Source organism: Carcharodon carcharias, chromosome 8, assembly GCF_017639515.1.
Source record: "Carcharodon carcharias isolate sCarCar2 chromosome 8, sCarCar2.pri, whole genome shotgun sequence".
In the NCBI taxonomy this organism is placed as follows: Eukaryota; Metazoa; Chordata; class Chondrichthyes; order Lamniformes; family Lamnidae; genus Carcharodon; species Carcharodon carcharias.
The window spans coordinates 116869370-116890299 of NC_054474.1; the positions used below are offsets into that span (position 1 = coordinate 116869370).

At 55.5% G+C, this 20930-nt stretch overlaps 1 protein-coding gene across 2 annotated transcripts in view; it reads right to left on the reverse strand.

The window, feature by feature from the left end:
- The window catches only part of traf2b (Tnf receptor-associated factor 2b), a 176425-nt gene that overhangs the window by 72954 nt on the left and 82541 nt on the right, over positions 1-20930 (reverse strand). For both annotated transcript variants that reach the window (XM_041193547.1, XM_041193546.1), the window contains exon 7: positions 20219-20293. In XM_041193547.1, coding sequence (XP_041049481.1) covers positions 20219-20293 — 75 coding nt within the window. The remainder of the gene's footprint in view (positions 1-20218; positions 20294-20930) is intronic.

Sequence of the window (20930 nt, forward strand, 5' to 3'; positions counted from 1 at the left end):
TACCCAGCCTGCAATGAGGGAGCTAGGCAGTTACTATCACCCAACCTGGATTGTGGGAGATGGGCAGTTACTCTTACCCAGCCTGGACTGTGGGAGCTGGGCGGTTACTATTAACCAGCCTGGACTGTGGGAGCTGGGCAGTTACTATTACCCAGCCTGGACTGTGGGAGCTGGGCAGTTACTATTACCCAGCCTGGACTGTGGGAGCTGGGCAATTACTATTACTCAACCTGGACAGTGGGAGTAGGGCAGTTACTATTACCCAGCCTGGACAGTGGGAGCTGGGCAGTTAATATTGCCCAGCCTGGGCTATGGGAGCTGGGCAGTTACTATTACCCAGCGTGAACTGTGGAATCTGGGCAGTTACTATTACCCAGCCTGGATTGTGGGAGTTGGGCAGTTACTATTGCCCAGCCTGGACTGTGGAAGCTGGGCTGTTAATTTACCCAACCTGGACAGTGGCAGCTGGGCAGTTAATTTACACAGCAAGGACTGTGGGAGCTGTGCAATTACTATTACCCAGCCTGGACTGTGGGAGCAGGGCAGTTACTATTACCCAGCCTGAACTGTGGGAGCTGGGCAGTTACTATTACGCAGCCTGGACTGTAGGAGCTGGGCAGTTACTTTTACCCAGCGTGGACTGTGGGAGCTGACCAGTTACTACAACCCAGCCTGGACTGTGGGAGCTGGGCAGTTACTATTGCCCAGCGTGGACTGTGGGAGCTGGGCAGTTGCTATTGCCGAGCCCAGATTGTGGGAGCTGGGCAGTTACTAATATCCAACCAGGACTGTGGGAGCTGGGCTGTTGCTGTCACCTAGCCTGCCTTGTGGGAGCAGGGCAGTTACTATTACCCAGCCTGGACTGTAGGAGCTGGGCAGTTACTATTACCCAGCCTTGACTGTAGGAGCGGGGCAGTTGCAATAACCCAGCCTCGACTGTACGAGCTGGGCAGTTACTATTACGCAGCCTGGACTGTGGGCTATTGCCCAGCCTGGACTATGGGAGCTGGGTAGTTACTATTGCCCAGCCTGGACTGTGGGAGCTGGGCAGTTACTATTGCCCAGCCTGGACTGTGGGAGCTGGGCAGTTAATTTACCCAACCTGGACAGTGGGAGCTGGGCAGTTACTATTACCCAAACTGGACAGTGGGAGCTGGGCAGTTACTATTACCCAAACTGGACTGCAGGAGTGGGGCAGTTACTATTGCCCAGCCTGGACAGTAGGAGCTGGTCAGTTAATATTACCCAGCCTGGATTGTGGGAGCTAGGGACTTACTATTACCCAGCCTGCACTTTAGGAGCTGGGTAGTTACCATTACCCAGCCTGCACTGTGGGAGCTAGGCAATTACTATTACCCAGCCTGGACTGTGGGAGCTGGGCAGTTACCATTACCCAGCCTGCACTGTGGGAGCTAGGCAATTACTATTACCCAGACTGGACTGTGGGAGCTGGGCAGTTACTATTACCCAGCCTGGACTGTGGGAGCTGGGCAATTACTATTACCCAGCCTGGACTGTGGGAGCTGGGCGGTTACTATTAACCAGCCTGGACTGTGGGAGCTGGGCAGTTACTATTACCCAGACTGGACTGTGGGAGCTGGGCAATTACTATTACTCAACCTGGACAGTGGGAGTAGGGCAGTTACTATTACCCAGCCTGGACAGTGGGAGCTGGGCAGTTAATATTGCCCAGCCTGGGCTATGGGAGCTGGGCAGTTACTATTACCCAGCGTGAACTGTGGAATCTGGGCAGTTACTATTACCCAGCCTGGATTGTGGGAGTTGGGCAGTTACTATTGCCCAGCCTGGACTGTGGAAGCTGGGCTGTTAATTTACCCAACCTGGACAGTGGCAGCTGGGCAGTTAATTTACACAGCAAGGACTGTGGGAGCTGTGCAATTACTATTACCCAGCCTGGACTGTGGGAGCAGGGCAGTTACTATTACCCAGCCTGAACTGTGGGAGCTGGGCAGTTACTATTATCCAGCCTGGACTGTGGGAGCTGGGCAGTTACCGTTACCCAGCCTGGACTGTGGGAGCTGGGCAGTTACTATTACCGAGCCTGGCCTGTGGGAGCTGGGCAGTTACTATTAACCAGCCTGGACTGTGGGAGCTGGGCAGTTACTATTACCCAGCCTGGGCTATGGGAGCAGGGCAGTTACTATTACCCAGCCTGAACTGTGGGAGCTGGGCAGTTACTATTACGCAGCCTGGATTGTGGGAGCTGGGCAGTTACTATTACCCAAGCTGGACAGTGGGAGCTGGGTAGTCACTATCATCCAGCCTGGATTGTGGGAGCTGGGCAGTTACCATTCCCCAGCCTGGACTGTGGGAGCTGGGCAGTTACTATTACGCAGCCTGGACTGTAGGAGCTGGGCAGTTACTACTACCCAGCCTGGACTGTGGCAGCTCGACATTTACTATTGCCCAGCCTGGACTGTGAGAGCTGGGCAGTTACCATTACCCAGCTTGCAATGAGGGAGCTGGGCAGTTACTATTACCTAGATTGGACTATAGGAGCTGGGCAGTTACTATTGCACAGCCAGCACTGTGGCAGTTGGGCAATTAATATTACCCAGCCTGGACTGTGGTAGCCGGGCTGTTCCAATACCCAGCCTGGATTGTGGTAGCTGGGCTGTTACCAATACCCAGCCTGGACTGTGGGAGTTGGGCAGTTACTAATACCCAGACTGGAATGTGGTAGCTGGGCTGTTACCAATACCCAGCCTGGACTGTGGGAGATGGGCAGTTACTATTGCACAGCCTGCACTGTGGGAGTTGGGCAATTAATATTACCCAGCCTGGACTGTGGGAGCTGGGCAGTTACTATTTCCCAGCCTGGATTGTGGGAGCTGGGCAGTTACTATTACCCAGCCTGGACTGTAGGAGCTGGGCAGTTGCAATTACCCAGCCTTGACTGTACGAGCTGGGCAGTTACTATTTCCCAGCCTGGACTGTGGGCTATTGCCCAGCCTGGACTGTGGGCTATTGCCCAGCCTGGACTGTGGGCTATTGCCCAGCCTGGACTGTGGGCTATTGCCCAGCCTGGACTATGGGAGCTGGGTAGTTACTATTGCCCAGCCTGGACTGTGGGAGCTGGGCTGATAATTTACCCAACCTGGATAGTGGGCGCTGGGCAGTTAATTTACACAGCAAGGACTTTGGGAGCTGTGCAGTTACTATTACCCAAACTGGACTGCAGGAGTTGGGCAGTTACTATTGCCCAGCCTGGACAGTGGGAGCTGGTCAGTTACTATTACCCAGCCTGGATTGTGGGAGCTGGGGACTTACTATTACCCAGCCTGCACTTTAGGAGCTGGGCAGTTACTATTACCCAGCCTGCACTGTAGGAGCTCGGCAGTTACTACTGCCTAGCCTGGACTGGGGGAGCTGGGCAGTTACCATTACCCAGCCTGCAATGAGGGAGCTAGGCAGTTACTATCACCCAACCTGGACTGTGGGAGATGGGCAGTTACTCTTACCCAGCCTGGACTGTGGGAGCTGGGCGGTTACTATTAACCAGCCTGGACTGTGGGAGCTGGGCAGTTACTATTACCCAGCCTGGACTGTGGGAGCTGGGCAGTTACTATTACCCAGCCTGGACTGTGGGAGCTGGGCAATTACTATTACTCAACCTGGACAGTGGGAGCTGGGCAGTTACTATTACCCAGCCTGGGCTATGGGAGCTGGGCAATTACTATTACCCAGCGTGAACTGTGGAATCTGGGCAGTTACTATTACCCAGCCTGGATTGTGGGAGTTGGGCAGTTACTATTGCCCAGCCTGGACTGTGGAAGCTGGGCTGTTAATTTACCCAACCTGGACAGTGGCAGCTGGGCAGTTAATTTACACAGCAAGGACTGTGGGAGCTGTGCAATTACTATTACCCAGCCTGGACTGTGGGAGCAGGGCAGTTACTATTACCCAGCCTGAACTGTGGGAGCTGGGCAGTTACTATTATCCAGCCTGGACTGTGGGAGCTGGGCAGTTACCGTTACCCAGCCTGGACTGTGGGAGCTGGGCAGTTACTATTACCCAGCCTGGCCTGTGGGAGCTGGGCAGTTACTATTACCCAGCCTGGACTGTGGGAGCTGGGCAGTTACTATTACCCAGCCTGAACTGTGGGAGCTGGGCAGTTACTATTACGCAGCCTGGACTGTGGGAGCTGGGCAGTTACTATGACCCAACCTGGACTGTGGGAGATGGGCAGTTACTCTTACCCAGCCTGGACTGTGGGAGCTGGGCGGTTACTATTAACCAGCCTGGACTGTGGGAGCTGGGCAGTTACTATTACCCAGCCTGGACTGTGGGAGCTGGGCAGTTACTATTACCCAGCCTGGACTGTGGGAGCTGGGCAATTACTATTACTCAACCTGGACAGTGGGAGTAGGGCAGTTACTATTACCCAGCCTGGACAGTGGGAGCTGGGCAGTTAATATTGCCCAGCCTGGGCTATGGGAGCTGGGCAGTTACTATTACCCAGCGTGAACTGTGGAATCTGGGCAGTTACTATTACCCAGCCTGGATTGTGGGAGTTGGGCAGTTACTATTGCCCAGCCTGGACTGTGGAAGCTGGGCTGTTAATTTACCCAACCTGGACAGTGGCAGCTGGGCAGTTAATTTACACAGCAAGGACTGTGGGAGCTGTGCAATTACTATTACCCAGCCTGGACTGTGGGAGCAGGGCAGTTACTATTACCCAGCCTGAACTGTGGGAGCTGGGCAGTTACTATTATCCAGCCTGGACTGTGGGAGCTGGGCAGTTACCGTTACCCAGCCTGGACTGTGGGAGCTGGGCAGTTACTATTACCCAGCCTGGCCTGTGGGAGCTGGGCAGTTACTATTACCCAGCCTGGACTGTGGGAGCTGGGCAGTTACTATTACCCAGCCTGGGCTATGGGAGCAGGGCAGTTACTATTACCCAGCCTGAACTGTGGGAGCTGGGCAGTTACTATTACGCAGCCTGGACTGTGGGAGCTGGGCAGTTACTATTACCCAGCCTGGGCTATGGGAGCAGGGCAGTTACTATTATCCAGCCTGAACTGTGGGAGCTGGGCAGTTACTATTACGCAGCCTGGACTGTAGGAGCTGGGCAGTTACTTTTACCCAGCGTGGACTGTGGGAGCTGACCAGTTACTACAACCCAGCCTGGACTGTGGGAGCTGGGCAGTTACTATTGCCCAGCGTGGACTGTGGGAGCTGGGCAGTTGCTATTGCCGAGCCCAGATTGTGGGAGCTGGGCAGTTACTAATATCCAACCAGGACTGTGGGAGCTGGGCTGTTGCTGTCACCTAGCCTGCCTTGTGGGAGCAGGGCAGTTACTATTACCCAGCCTGGACTGTAGGAGCTGGGCAGTTACTATTACCCAGCCTTGACTGTAGGAGCTGGGCAGTTGCAATAACCCAGCCTCGACTGTACGAGCTGGGCAGTTACTATTACGCAGCCTGGACTGTGGGCTATTGCCCAGCCTGGACTATGGGAGCTGGGTAGTTACTATTGCCCAGCCTGGACTGTGGGAGCTGGGCAGTTACTATTGCCCAGCCTGGACTGTGGGAGCTGGGCAGTTAATTTACCCAACCTGGACAGTGGGAGCTGGGCAGTTACTATTACCCAACCTGGACAGTGGGAGCTGGGCAGTTACTATTACCCAAACTGGACTGCAGGAGTGGGGCAGTTACTATTGCCCAGCCTGGACAGTGGGAGCTGGTCAGTTAATATTACCCAGCCTGGATTGTGGGAGCTAGGGACTTACTATTACCCAGCCTGCACTTTAGGAGCTGGGTAGTTACCATTACCCAGCCTGCACTGTGGGAGCTAGGCAATTACTATTACCCAGCCTGGACTGTGGGAGCTGGGCAGTTACCATTACCCAGCCTGCACTGTGGGAGCTAGGCAATTACTATTACCCAGACTGGACTGTGGGAGCTGGGCAGTTACTATTACCCAGCCTGGACTGTGGGAGCTGGGCAGTTACTATTACCCAGCCTGGACTGTGGGAGCTGGGCAATTACTATTACCCAGCCTGGACTGTGGGAGCTGGGCGGTTACTATTAACCAGCCTGGACTGTGGGAGCTGGGCAGTTACTATTACCCAGCCTGGACTGTGGGAGCTGGGCAATTACTATTACTCAACCTGGACAGTGGTAGTAGGGCAGTTACTATTACCCAGCCTGGACAGTGGGAGCTGGGCAGTTAATATTGCCCAGCCTGGGCTATGGGAGCTGGGCAGTTACTATTACCCAGCGTGAACTGTGGAATCTGGGCAGTTACTATTACCCAGCCTGGATTGTGGGAGTTGGGCAGTTACTATTGCCCAGCCTGGACTGTGGAAGCTGGGCTGTTAATTTACCCAACCTGGACAGTGGCAGCTGGGCAGTTAATTTACACAGCAAGGACTGTGGGAGCTGTGCAATTACTATTACCCAGCCTGGACTGTGGGAGCAGGGCAGTTACTATTACCCAGCCTGAACTGTGGGAGCTGGGCAGTTACTATTATCCAGCCTGGACTGTGGGAGCTGGGCAGTTACCGTTACCCAGCCTGGACTGTGGGAGCTGGGCAGTTACTATTACCCAGCCTGGCCTGTGGGAGCTGGGCAGTTACTATTAACCAGCCTGGACTGTGGGAGCTGGGCAGTTACTATTACCCAGCCTGGGCTATGGGAGCAGGGCAGTTACTATTACCCAGCCTGAACTGTGGGAGCTGGGCAGTTACTATTACGCAGCCTGGACTGTGGGAGCTGGGCAGTTACTATTACCCAGACTGGGCTATGGGAGCAGGGCAGTTACTATTACCCAGCCTGAACTGTGGGAGCTGGGCAGTTACTATTACGCAGCCTGGACTGTAGGAGTTGGGCAATTAATATTACCCAGCCTGGACTGTGGGAGCTGGGCAGTTACTATTTCCCAGCCTGGATTGTGGGAGCTGGGCAGTTACTATTACCCAACCTGGACTGTGCGAGCTGGGCAGTTAATTTACGGAGCCTGCATTGTGGGAGCTGGGCAGTGAGTATTACCCAGCCCTGGACTGTGGAAGCTGGGCATTTACTATTGACCAGCCTGGAATGTGGGAGCTGGGCAGTTACAATTTCCCAGCCTGGACTGTGGGAGCTGTCCAGTTACTATTACCCAGCCTGGACTGTGGGAGCTAGGCAGTTAATATACCCACCCTGGATTGTGGGAGCTGGGCAGTTACTATTACCCAGCCTGATCTGTGGGAGCTGTCCAGTTACTATTGCCCAGCTTGGACTGTGGGAGCTGGGCTGTTACTATTACCCAGCCTGGACTGTGGGAGCTGGGCAGTTAATATTAACCAGCCAGCACTGTGGGAGCTGGGCAGTTGCTATTGCCGAGCCTAGATTGTGGGAGCTGGGCAGTTACTAATATCCAACCAGGACTGTGGGAGCTAGGCTGTTGCTGTTACCTAGCCTGCCTTGTGGGAGCTGGGCAGTTACTATTACCCAGCCTGGACTGTAGGAGCTGGGCAGTTGCAATTACCCAGCCTTGACTGTACGAGCTGGGCAGTTACTATTTCCCAGCCTGGACTGTGGGCTATTGCCCAGCCTGGACTGTGGGCTATTGCCCAGCCTGGACTGTGGGCTATTGCCCAGCCTGGACTGTGGGCTATTGCCCAGCCTGGACTGTGGGCTATTGCCCAGCCTGGACTGTGGGCTATTGCCCAGCCTGGACTATGGGAGCTGGGTAGTTCCTATTGCCCAGCCTGGACTGTGGGAGCTGGGCTGATAATTTACCCAACCTGGATAGTGGGCGCTGGGCAGTTAATTTACACAGCAAGGACTTTGGGAGCTGTGCAGTTACTATTACCCAAACTGGACTGCAGGAGTTGGACAGTTACTATTGCTCAGCCTGGACAGTGGGAGCTGGTCAGTTACTATTACCCAGCCTGGATTGTGGGAGCTGGGGACTTACTATTACCCAGCCTGCACTTTAGGAGCTGGGCAGTTACTATTACCCAGCCTGCACTGTAGGAGCTCGGCAGTTACTACTGCCTAGCCTGGACTGGGGGAGCTGGGCAGTTACCATTACCCAGCCTGCAATGTGGGAGCTAGGCAGTTACTATGACCCAACCTGGACTGTGGGAGATGGGCAGTTACTCTTACCCAGCCTGGACTGTGGGAGCTGGGTGGTTACTATTAACCAGCCTGGACTGTGGGAGCTGGGCAGTTACTATTACCCAGCCTGGACTGTGGGAGCTGGGCAGTTACTATTACCCAGCCTGGACTGTGGGAGCTGGGCAATTACTATTACTCAGCCTGGACAGTGGGAGTAGGGCAGTTACTATTACCCAGCCTGGACAGTGGGAGCTGGGCAGTTAATATTGCCCAGCCTGGGCTATGGGAGCTGGGCAGTTACTATTACCCAGCGTGAACTGTGGAATCTGGGCAGTTACTATTACCCAGCCTGGATTGTGGGAGTTGGGCAGTTACTATTGCCCAGCCTGGACTGTGGAAGCTGGGCTGTTAATTTACCCAACCTGGACAGTGGCAGCTGGGCAGTTAATTTACACAGTAAGGACTGTGGGAGCTGTGCAATTACTATTACCCAGCCTGGACTGTGGGAGCAGGGCAGTTACTATTACCCAGCCTGGACTGTGGGAGCAGGGCAGTTACTATTACCCAGCCTGAACTGTGGGAGCTGGGCAGTTACTATTATCCAGCCTGGACTGTGGGAGCTGGGCAGTTACTATTACCCAGCCTGGACTGTGGGAGCTGGGCAGTTACTATTACCCAGCCTGGACTGTGGGAGCTGGGCAGTTACTATTACCCAGCCTGGGCTATGGGAGCTGGGCAGTTACTATTACCCAGCCTGGGCTATGGGAGCAGGGCAGTTACTATTACCCAGCCTGAACTGTGGGAGCTGGGCAGTTACTATTATCCAGCCTGGACTGTGGGAGCTGGGCAGTTACTATTACCCAGCCTGAACTGTGGGAGCTGGGCAGTTACTATTACGCAGCCTGGACTATGGGAGCTGGGCAGTTACTATTACCCAGCCTGAACTGTGGGAGCTGGGCAGTTACTATTACGCAGCCTGGACTGTGGGAGCTGGGCAGTTATTATTACCCAGCCTGGGCTATGGGAGCAGGGCAGTTACTATTACCCAGCCTGAACTGTGGGAGCTGGGCAGTTACTATTACGCAGCCTGGACTGTAGGAGCTGGGCAGTTACTATCGCCCAGCCTGGGTGTGTAGCTGGGCCGATATTGTTCCCCAGCCTGGAATGTGGGAGCTGGGCAGTTACTTTTACCCAGCGTGGACTGTGGGAGCTGACCAGTTACTACAACCCAGCCTGGACTGTGGGAGCTGGGCAGTTACTATTGCCCAGCGTGGACTGTGGGAGCTGGGCAGTTGCTATTGCGGAGCCCAGATTGTGGGAGCTGGGCAGTTACTAATATCCAACCAGGACTGTGGGAGCTGGGCTGTTGATGTCACCTAGCCTACCTTGTGGGAGCAGGGCAGTTACTATTACCCAGCCTGGACTGTAGGAGCTGGGCAGTTACTATTACCCAGCCTGGACTGTAGGAGCTGGGCAGTTGCAATAACCCAGCCTCGACTGTACGAGCTGGGCAGTTACTATTACGCAGCCTGGACTGTGGGCTATTGCCCAGCCTGGACTATGGGAGCTGGGTAGTTACTATTGCCCAGCCTGGACTGTGGGAGCTGGGCAGTTACTATTGCCCAGCCTGGACTGTGGGAGCTGGGCAGTTAATTTACCCAACCTGGACAGTGGGAGCTGGGCAGTTACTATTACCCAACCTGGACAGTGGGAGCTGGGCAGTTACTATTACCCAAACTGGACTGCAGGAGTCGGGTAGTTACTATTGCCCAGCCTGGACAGTGGGAGCTGGTCAGTTAATATTACCCAGCCTGGATTGTGGGAGCTAGGGACTTACTATTACCCAGCCTGCACTTTAGGAGCTGGGTAGTTACCATTACCCAGCCTGCACTGTGGGAGCTAGGCAATTACTATTACCCAGCCTGGACTGTGGGAGCTGAGCAGTTACCATTACCCAGCCTGCACTGTGGGAGCTAGGCAATTACTATTACCCAGACTGGACTGTGGGAGCTGGGCAGTTACTATTACCCAGCCTGGGCTATGGGAGCAGGGCAGTTACTATTACCCAGCCTGAACTGTGGGAGCTGGGCAGTTACTATTACCCAGACTGGACTGTGGGAGCTAGGCAATTACTATTACCCAGACTGGACTGTGGGAGCTGGGCAGTTACTATTACCCAGCCTGGACTGTGGGAGCTGGGCAGTTACTATTATCCAGCCTGGACTGTGGGAGCTGGGCAGTTACCGTTACCCAGCCTGGACTGTGGGAGCTGGGCAGTTACTATTACCGAGCCTGGCCTGTGGGAGCTGGGCAGTTACTATTACCCAGCCTGGACTGTGGGAGCTGGGCAGTTACTATTACCCAGCCTGGGCTATGGGAGCAGGGCAGTTACTATTACCCAGCCTGAACTGTGGGAGCTGGGCAGTTACTATTACGCAGCCTGGACTGTGGGAGCTGGGTCGTTACTATTACCCAGCCTGGACTGTGGAAGCTGGGCAGTTACTGTTCCCCAGCCTGGACTGTGGGAGCTGGGCAGTTACTATTGCCCAGCGTGGACTGTGGGAGCTGGGCAGTTGCTATTGCCGAGCCCAGATTGTGGGAGCTGGGCAGTTACTAATATCCAACCAGGACTGTGGGAGCTGGGCTGTTGCTGTCACCTAGCCTGCATTGTTGGAGCAGGGCAGTTACTATTACCCAGCCTGGACTGTAGGAGCTGGGCAGTTACTATTACCCAGCCTGGACTGTAGGAGCTGGGCAGTTGCAATAACCCAGCCTCGACTGTACGAGCTGGGCAGTTACTATTACGCAGCCTGGACTGTGGGCTATTGCCCAGCCTGGACTTTGGGAGCTGGGCAGTTACTATTACCCAACCTGGACAGTGGGAGCCGGGCAGTTACTATTACCCAAACTGGACTGCAGGAGTGGGGCAGTTACTATTGCCCAGCCTGGACAGTGGGAGCTGGTCAGTTACTATTACCCAGCCTGGATTGTGGGAGCTAGGGACTTACTATTACCCAGCTTGCACTTTAGGAGCTGGGTAGTTACCATTACCCAGCCTGCACTGTGGGAGCTAGGCAATTACTATTACCCAGCCTGGACTGTGGGAGCTGGGCAGTTACCATTACCCAGCCTGCACTGTGGGAGCTAGGCAATTACTATTACCCAGCCTGGACTGTGGGAGCTGGGCAGTTACTATTACCCAGCCTGGACTGTGGGAGGTAGGCAATTACTATTACCCAGACTGGACTGTGGGAGCTGGGCAGTTACTATTACCCAGCCTGGACTGTGGGAGCTGGGCAATTACTATTACCCAGCCTGGACTGTGGGAGCTGGGCAGTTACTATTACCCAGCCTGGACTGTGGGAGCTGGGCAGTTACCATTACCCAGCCTGGACTGTGGGAGCTGGGCAGTTACCACTACCCAGCCTGGTCTATGGGAGCTGGGCAGTTACTATTACCCAAACTGGACAGTGGGAGCTGGGCAGTTACTATTACCCAAGCTGGACAGTGGGAGCTGGGTAGTTACTATCATCCAGCCTGGATTGTGGGAGCTGGGCAGTTACCATTCGCCAGCCTGGACTGTGGGAGCTGGGCAGTTACTATTACCCAGCCTGGACTGTGGGAGCTGGGCAGTTACTATTACCCAGCCTGAACTGTGGGAGCTGGGCAGTTACTATTACGCAGCCTGGACTGTAGGAGCTGGGCAGTTACTATAGCCCAGCCTGGGCTGTGGGAGCAGGGCAGTTACTATTACCCAGCCTGAACTGTGGGAGCTGGGCAGTTACTATTACGCAGCCTGGACTGTAGGAGCTGGGCAGTTACTATAGCCCAGCCTGGGCTGTGGACGCTGGGCCGATATTGTTCCCCAGCCTGGACTGTGGGAGCTGGGCAGTTACTTTTACCCAGCGTGGACTGTGGGAGCTGACCAGTTACTACAACCCAGCCTGGACTGTGGCAGCTGGGCTGTTACTGTTCACCAGCCTGGACTGTGGGAGCTGGGCAGTTACTATTGCCCAGCGTGGACTGTGGGAGCTGGGCAGTTGCTATTGCCGAGCCCAGATTGTGGGAGCTGGGCAGTTACTAATATCCAACCAGGACTGTGGGAGCTGGGCTGTTGCTGTCACCTAGCCTACCTTGTGGGAGCAGGGCAGTTACTATTACCCAGCCTGGACTGTAGGAGCTGGGCAGTTACTATTACCCAGCCTGGACTGTAGGAGCTGGGCAGTTGCAATAACCCAGCCTCGACTGTACGAGCTGGGCAGTTACTATTAAGCAGCCTGGACTGTGGGCTATTGCCCAGCCTGGACTATGGGAGCTGGGTAGTTACTATTGCCCAGCCTGGACTGTGGGAGCTGGGCAGTTACTATTGCCCAGCCTGGACTGTGGGAGCTGGGCAGTTAATTTACCCAACCTGGACAGTGGGAGCTGGGCAGTTACTATTACCCAACCTGGACAGTGGGAGCTGGGCAGTTACTATTACCCAAACTGGACTGCAGGAGTGGGGCAGTTACTATTGCCCAGCCTGGACAGTGGGAGCTGGTCAGTTAATATTACCCAGCCTGGATTGTGGGAGCTAGGGACTTACTATTACCCAGCCTGCACTTTAGGAGCTGGGTAGTTACCATAACCCAGCCTGCACTGTGGGAGCTAGGCAATTACTATTACCCAGCCTGGACTGTGGGAGCTGGCAGTTACTATTACCCAGCCTGGACTGTGGGAGTTGGCAGTTACTATTACCCAGCCTGGACTGTGGGAGCTGGGCAGTTACTATTACCCAGCCTGGACTGTGGGAGCTGGGCAGTTACTATTACCTAGCCTGGGCTATGGGAGCAGGGCAGTTACTATTACCCAGCCTGAACTGTGGGAGCTGGGCAGTTACTATTACCCAGCCTGGACTGTGGGAGCTGGGTAGTTACTATTACCCAGCCTGGGCTATGGGAGCAGGGCAGTTACTATTTCCCAGCCTGAACTGTGGGAGCAGGGCAGTTACTATTACGCAGCCTGGACCGTGGGAGCTGGGCAGTTACTATTACACAGCCTGGGCTATGGGAGCAGGGCAGTTACTATTACCCAGCCTGAACTGTGGGAGCTGGGCAGTTACTATTACGCAGCCTGGACTGTAGGAGCTGGGCAGTTACTATTGCCCAGCCTGGACTGTGGAAGCTGGGCAGTTACTGTTCCCCAGCCTGGACTGTGGGTGCTGGGCAGTTACTATTGCCCAGCGTGGACTGTGGGAGCTGGGCAGTTGCTATTGCCGAGCCCAGATTGTGGGAGCTGGGCAGTTACTAATATCCAACCAGGACTGTGGGAGCTGGGCTGTTGCTGTCACCTAGCCTGCATTGTGGGAGCAGGGCAGTTACTATTACCCAGCCTGGACTGTAGGAGCTGGGCAGTTACTATTACCCAGCCTGGACTGTAGGAGCTGGGCAGTTGCAATAACCCAGCCTCGACTGTACGAGCTGGGCAGTTACTATTACGCAGCCTGGACTGTGGGCTATTGCCCAGCCTGGACTATGGGAGCTGGGTAGTTACTATTGCCCAGCCTGGACTGTGGGAGCTGGGCAGTTAATTTACCCAACCGGGACAGTGGGAGCTGGGCAGTTACTATTACCCAACCTGGACAGTGGGAGCCGGGCAGTTACTATTACCCAAACTGGACTGCAGGAGTGGGGCAGTTACTATTGCCCGGCCTGGACAGTGGGAGCTGGTCAGTTACTATTACCCAGCCTGGATTGTGGGAGCTGGGGACTTACTATTACCCAGCTTGCACTTTAGGAGCTGGGTAGTTACCATTACCCAGCCTGCACTGTGGGAGCTAGGCAATTACTATTACCCAGCCTGGACTGTGGGAGCTGGGCAGTTACCATTACCCAGCCTGCACTGTGGGAGCTAGGCAATTACTATTACCCAGCCTGGACTGTGGGAGCTGGGCAGTTACTATTACCCAGCCTGGACTGTGGGAGCTGGGCAGTTACCATTACCCAGCCTGGACTGTGGGAGCTGGGCAGTTACCACTACCCAGCCTGGTCTATGGGAGCTGGGCAGTTACTATTACCCAACCTGGACAGTGGGAGCTGGGTAGTTACTATCATCCAGCCTGGATTGTGGGAGCTGGGCAGTTACCATTCGCCAGCCTGGACTGTGGGAGCTGGGCAGTTACTATTACCCAGCCTGGACTGTGGGAGCTGGGCAGTTACTATTACCCAGCCTGGACTGTGGGAACAGGGCAGTTACTATTACCCAGCCTGAACTGTGGGAGCTGGGCAGTTACTATTACGCAGCCTGGACTGTGGGAGCTGGGTAGTTACTATTACCCAGCCTGGGCTATGGGAGCAGGGCAGTTACTATTTCCCAGCCTGAACTGTGGGAGCTGGGCAGTTACTATTACGCAGCCTGGACTGTGGGAGCTGGGCAGTTACTATTACCCAGCCTGGGCTATGGGAGCAGGGCAGTTACTATTACCCAGCCTGAACTGTGGGAGCTGGGCAGTTACTATTACGCAGCCTGGACTGTAGGAGCTGGGCAGTTACTATAGCCCAGCCTGGGCTGTGGACGCTGGGCCGATATTGTTCCCCAGCCTGGACTGTGGGAGCTGGGCAGTTACTTTTACCCAGCGTGGACTGTGGGAGCTGACCAGTTACAACAACCCAGCCTGGACTGTGGCAGCTGGGCTGTTACTGTTCCCCAGCCTGGACTGTGGGAGCTGGGCAGTTACTATTGCCCAGCGTGGACTGTGGGAGCTGGGCAGTTGCTATTGCCGAGCCCAGATTGTGGGAGCTGGGCAGTTACTAATATCCAACCAGGACTGTGGGAGCTGGGCTGTTGCTGTCACCTAGCCTGCCTTGTGGGAGCAGGGCAGTTACTATTACCCAACCTGGACTGTGGGAGCTGGTCAGTTACTATTACCCAGCCTGGATTGTGGGAGCTGGGCAGTTAATTTACGCAGCCTGCATTGTGGGAGCTGGGCAGTTACTATTACCCAGCCTGCCTTCTGGGAGCTGGGCAGTTACTATTACCCAGCCCTGGACTGTGGGAGCTGGGCAGTTACTACTTCTCAGCCTGGATTGTTGGAGCTGGGCAGTTACAATTACCCAGCCTCGACTGTACGAGCTGGGCAGTTACTATTACGCAGCCTGGACTGTGGGCTATTGCCCAGCCTGGACTATGGGAGCTGGGTAGTTACTATTGCCCAGCCTGGACTGTGGGAGCTGGGCTGTTAATTTACCCATATTGGACAGTGGGAGCTGGGCACTTAACTTACACAGCAAGGATTGTGGGAGCAGTGCAATTACTATTACCAAACTGGACTGCAGGATTAGGGCAGTTACTACTGCCCAGCCTGGACAGTGGGAGCTGCTCAGTTACTATTACCCAGCCAGGACTGTAGGAGTTCGGCAGTTACTATTGCCTAGCCTGGACTGTGGGAGCTGGGCAGTTACTATTACCCAGCCTGGGTTATGGGAGCAGGGCAGTTACTATTACCCAGCCTGAACTGTGGGAGCTGGGCAGTTACTATTACGCAGCCTGGACTGTAGGAGCTGGGCAGTTACTATTGCCCAGCCTGGACTGTGGAAGCTGGGCCGATATTGTTCCCCAGCGAGGACTGTGGGAGCTGGGCAGTTACTTTTACCCAGCGTGGACTGTGGGAGCTGACCAGTTACTACAACCCAGCCTGGACTGTGGCAGCTGGGCTGTTACTGTTCCCCAGCCTGGACTGTGGGAGCTGGGCAGTTACTATTGCCCAGCGTGGACTGTGGGAGCTGGGCAGTTGCTATTGCCGAGCCCAGATTGTGGGAGCTGGGCAGTTACTAATATCCAACCAGGACTGTGGGAGCTGGGCTGTTGCTGTCACCTAGCCTGCCTTGTGGGAGCAGGGCAGTTACTATTACCCAGCCTGGACTGTAGGAGCTGGGCAGTTACTATTACCCAGCCTGGACTGTAGGAGCAGGGCAGTTGCAATAACCCAGCCTCGACTGTACGAGCTGGGCAGTTACTATTACGCAGCCTGGACTGTGGGCTATTGCCCAGCCTGGACTATGGGAGCTGGGTAGTTACTATTGCCCAGCCTGGACTGTGGGAGCTGGGCAGTTAATTTACCCAACCTGGACAGTGGGAGCTGGGCAGTTACTATTACCCAACCTGGACAGTGGGAGCCGGGCAGTTACTATTACCCAGCCTGGACTGTGGGAGCTGGGCAGTTACCATTACCCAGCCTGGACTGTGGGAGCTGGGCAGTTACCACTACCCAGCCTGGTCTATGGGAGCTGGGCAGTTACTATTACCCAACCTGGACAGTGGGAGCTGGGCAGTTAATTTACACAGCAAGGACTGTGGGAGCTGTGCAGTTACTATTACCCAACCTGGACTGCAGGAGCTGGGCAGTAACTATTGCCCAGCCTGGACAGTGGGAGCTGGTCAGTTACTATTAGCAAGCCTGGATTGTGGGAGCTAGGCAGTTAATTTACCCACCCTGGATTGTGAGAGCTGGGCAGTCACTATTAACCAGCCTGGACTATGGGAACTGGGCAGGTACTATTGCCCAGCCTGGACTGTCGGAGCTGGGCAGCTACTATTGCCCAGCCGGGACTGTGGGAGCTGGGCAGTTACTATTACCCAGCCTGGACTGTGGGAGCTGGGCAGTTACTATTACCCAACCTGGACTGTGGGAGCTGGGCAGTTAAATTACCCACCCTGGATTGTGGGAGCTGGGCAGTTAATATTGCCCAGCCTGGGATGTGGGAGCTGAGCAGTTACTATTATCCAGCCTGGACTGTGGGAGCTGGGCAGTTACAATTTCCCAGCCTGGACTGTGGGAGCTGGGCAGTTACTATTACCCAGCCTGGACTGTGGGAGCTGGGCAGTTACTATTACCCAGCCTGGACTGTGGGAGCTGGGCAGTTACTATTACCCAGCCTGGACTATGGGAGCTGGGTAGTTACTATTGCCCAGCCTGGACTGTGGGAGCTGGGCAGTTAATTTACCCAACCTGGACAGTGGGAGCTGGGCAGTTACTATTACCCAACCTGGACAGTGGGAGCTGGGCAGTTACTATTACCCAAACTGGACTGCAGGAGTGGGGCAGTTACTATTGCCCAGCCTGGACAGTGGGAGCTGGTCAGTTAATATTGCCCAGCCTGGATTGTGGGAGCTAGGGACTTACTATTACCCAGCCTGCACTTTAGGAGCTGGGTAGTTACCATTACCCAGCCTGCACTGTGGGAGCTAGGCAATTACTATTACCCAGCCTGCACTGTGGGAGCTAGGCAATTACTATTACCCAGACTGGACTGTGGGAGCTGGGCAATTACTATTACCCAGCCTGGACTGTGGGAGCTGGACAGTTACTATTACCCAGCCTGGACTGTGGGAGCTGGGCAATTACTATTACCCAGCCTGGACTGTGGGAGCTGAGCAATTACTATTACCCAGCCTGGACTGTGGGAGTTGGCAGTTACTATTACCCAGCCTGGACTGTGGGAGCTGGACAGTTACTATTACCCAGCCTGGACTGTAGGAGCTGGGCAGTTACTATTACCCAGCCTGGACTGTGGGAGTTGGCAGTTACTATTACCCAGCCTGGACTGTGGGAGCTGGGCAGTTACTATTACCCAGCCTGGACTGTGGGAGTTGGCAGTTACTATTACCCAGCCTGGACTGTGGGAGTTGGCAGTTACTATTACCCAGCCTGGACTGTGGGAGTTGGCAGTTACTATTACCCAGCCTGGACTGTGGGAGCTGGGCAGTTACTATTATCCAGACTGGACTGTGGGAGCTGGGCAGTTACCGTTACCCAGCCTGGACTGTGGGAGCTGGGCAGTTACTATTACCGAGCCTGGCCTGTGGGAGCTGGGCAGTTACTATTACCCAGCCTGGACTGTGGGAGCTGGGCAGTTACTATTACCCAGCCTGGGCTATGGGAGCAGGGCAGTTACTATTACCCAGCCTGAACTGTGGGAGCTGGGCAGTTACTATTACGCAGCCTGGACTGTGGGAGCTGGGTAGTTACTATTACCCAGCCTGGGCTGTGGGAGCTGGGCAGTTACTATTACCCAGCCTGGACTGTGGGAGCTGAGCAATTACTATTACCCAGCCTGGACTGTGGGAGTTGGCAGTTACTATTACCCAGCCTGGACTGTGGGAGCTGGACAGTTACTATTACCCAGCCTGGACTGTAGGAGCTGGGCAGTTACTATTACCCAGCCTGGACTGTGGGAGTTGGCAGTTACTATTACCCAGCCTGGACTGTGGGAGCTGGGCAGTTACTATTACCCAGCCTGGACTGTGGGAGTTGGCAGTTACTATTACCCAGCCTGGACTGTGGGAGTTGGCAGTTACTATTACCCAGCCTGGACTGTGGGAGTTGGCAGTTACTATTACCCAGCCTGGACTGTGGGAGCTGGGCAGTTACTATTATCCAGCCTGGACTGTGGGAGCTGGGCAGTTACCGTTACCCAGCCTGGACTGTGGGAGCTGGGCAGTTACTATTACCGAGCCTGGCCTGTGGGAGCTGGGCAGTTACTATTACCCAGCCTGGACTGTGGGAGCTGGGCAGTTACTATTACCCAGCCTGCGCTATGGGAGCAGGGCAGTTACTATTACCCAGCCTGAACTGTGGGAGCTGGGCAGTTACTATTACGCAGCCTGGACTGTGGGAGCTGGGTAGTTACTATTACCCAGCCTGGGCTGTGGGAGCTGGGCAGTTACCGTTACCCAGCCTGGACTCTGGGAGCTGGGCAGTTACTATTACCGAGCCTGGCCTGTGGGAGCTGGGCAGTTACTATTACCCAGCCTGGACTGTGGGAGCTGGGCAGTTACTATTACCCAGCCTGGGCTATGGGAGCAGGGCAGTTACTATTACCCAGCCTGAACTGTGGGAGCTGGGCAGTTACTATTACGCAGCCTGGACTGTGGGAGCTGGGCAGTTACTATTACGCAGCCTGGACTGTGGGAGCTGGGTAGTTACTATTACCCAGCCTGGACTGTGGGAGCTGGGCAGTTACTATTTCCCAGCCTGAACTGTGGGAGCTGGGCAGTTACTATTACGCAGCCTGGACTGTGGGAGCTGGGCAGTTACTATTACCCAGCCTGGGCTATGGGAGCAGGGCAGTTACTATTACCCAGCCTGAACTGTAGGAGTTCGGCAGTTACTATTACGCAGCCTGGACTGTGGGAGCTGGGCAGTTACTATTACCCAGCCTGGGCTATGGGAGCAGGGCAGTTACTATTACCCAGCCTGAACTGTGGGAGCTGGGCAGTTACTATTACGCAGCCTGGACTGTAGGAGCTGGGCAGTTACTATTGCCCAGCCTGGACTGTGGAAGCTGGGCCGATATTGTTCCCCAGCGAGGACTGTGGGAGCTGGGCAGTTACTTTTACCCAGCGTGGACTGTGGGAGCTGACCAGTTACTACAACCCAGCCTGGACTGTGGCAGCTGGGCTGTTACTGTTCCCCAGCCTGGACTGTGGGAGCTGGGCAGTTACTATTGCCCAGCGTGGACTGTGGGAGCTGGGCAGTTACTATTACCCAGCCTGGACTGTGGGAGCTGGGCAGTTACCATTACCCAGCCTGGACTGTGGGAGCTGGGCAGTTACCACTACCCAGCCTGGTCTATGGGAGCTGGGCAGTTACTATTACCCAACCTGGTCAGTGGGAGCTGGGCAGTTAATTTACACAGCAAGGGCTGTGGGAGCTGTGCAGTTACTATTACCCAACCTGGACTGCAGGAGCTGGGCAGTAACTATTGCCCAGCCTGGACAGTGGGAGCTGGTCAGTTACTATTACCAAGCCTGGATTGTGGGAGCTAGGCAGTTAATTTACCCACCCTGGATTGTGAGAGCTGGGCAGTCACTATTAACCAGCCTGGACTATGGGAACTGGGCAGGTACTATTGCCCAGCCTGGACTGTCGGAGCTGGGCAGCTACTATTGCCCAGCCGGGACTGTGGGAGCTGGGCAGTTACTATTACCCAGACTGGACCGTGGGAGCTTGGTAGTTACTATTACCCCGTCTGGATTTAGGGAGCTGGGCAGTTACTATTGCCCAGACAGGACTGTGGGAGCTGGGCAGTTACTATTACCCAGCCAGGACTGTGGGAGCTGCGCTGTTACTATTGCTGTAATACGGTCAGAAAACTGTAAAGTGCACTTACAGCCATTTCACAGCCAATCACGTTAAAGCGGCAAAGGAGCTTCACCTTCCCACATGTCCGAATATGATCCGAGTACTGTGGAGAGGAAGATACAATGAACAGGACGCTTGGCAACACGCTCCCAGACACACTGCCCATTGACACAGCCCTCCCCCGGACCAGCTCCCATACACAGTGCCCGGGGACACAGCCCACCGGACACAGTGCCCGGGGACACAGCCCACCGGACACAGTGCCCGGGGACACAGCCCACCGGACACAGTGCCCGGGGACACAGCCCACCGGACACAGTGCCCGGGGACACAGCCCACCGGACACAGTGCCCGGGGACACAGCCCACCGGACACAGTGCCCGGGGACACAGCCCACCGGACACAGTGCCCGGGGACACAGCCCACCGGACACAGTGCCCGGGGACACAGCCCACCGGACACAGTGCCCGGGGACACAGCCCACCGGACACAGTGCCCGGGGACACAGCCCACCGGACACAGTGCCCGGGGACACAGCCCACCGGACACAGTGCCCGGGGACACAGCCCACCGGACACAGTGCCCGGGGACACAGCCCACCGGACACAGTGCCCGGGGACACAGCCCACCGGACACAGTGCCCGGGGACACAGCCCACCGGACACAGTGCCCGGGGACACAGCCCACCGGACACAGTGCCCGGGGACACAGCCCACCGGACACAGTGCCCGGGGACACAG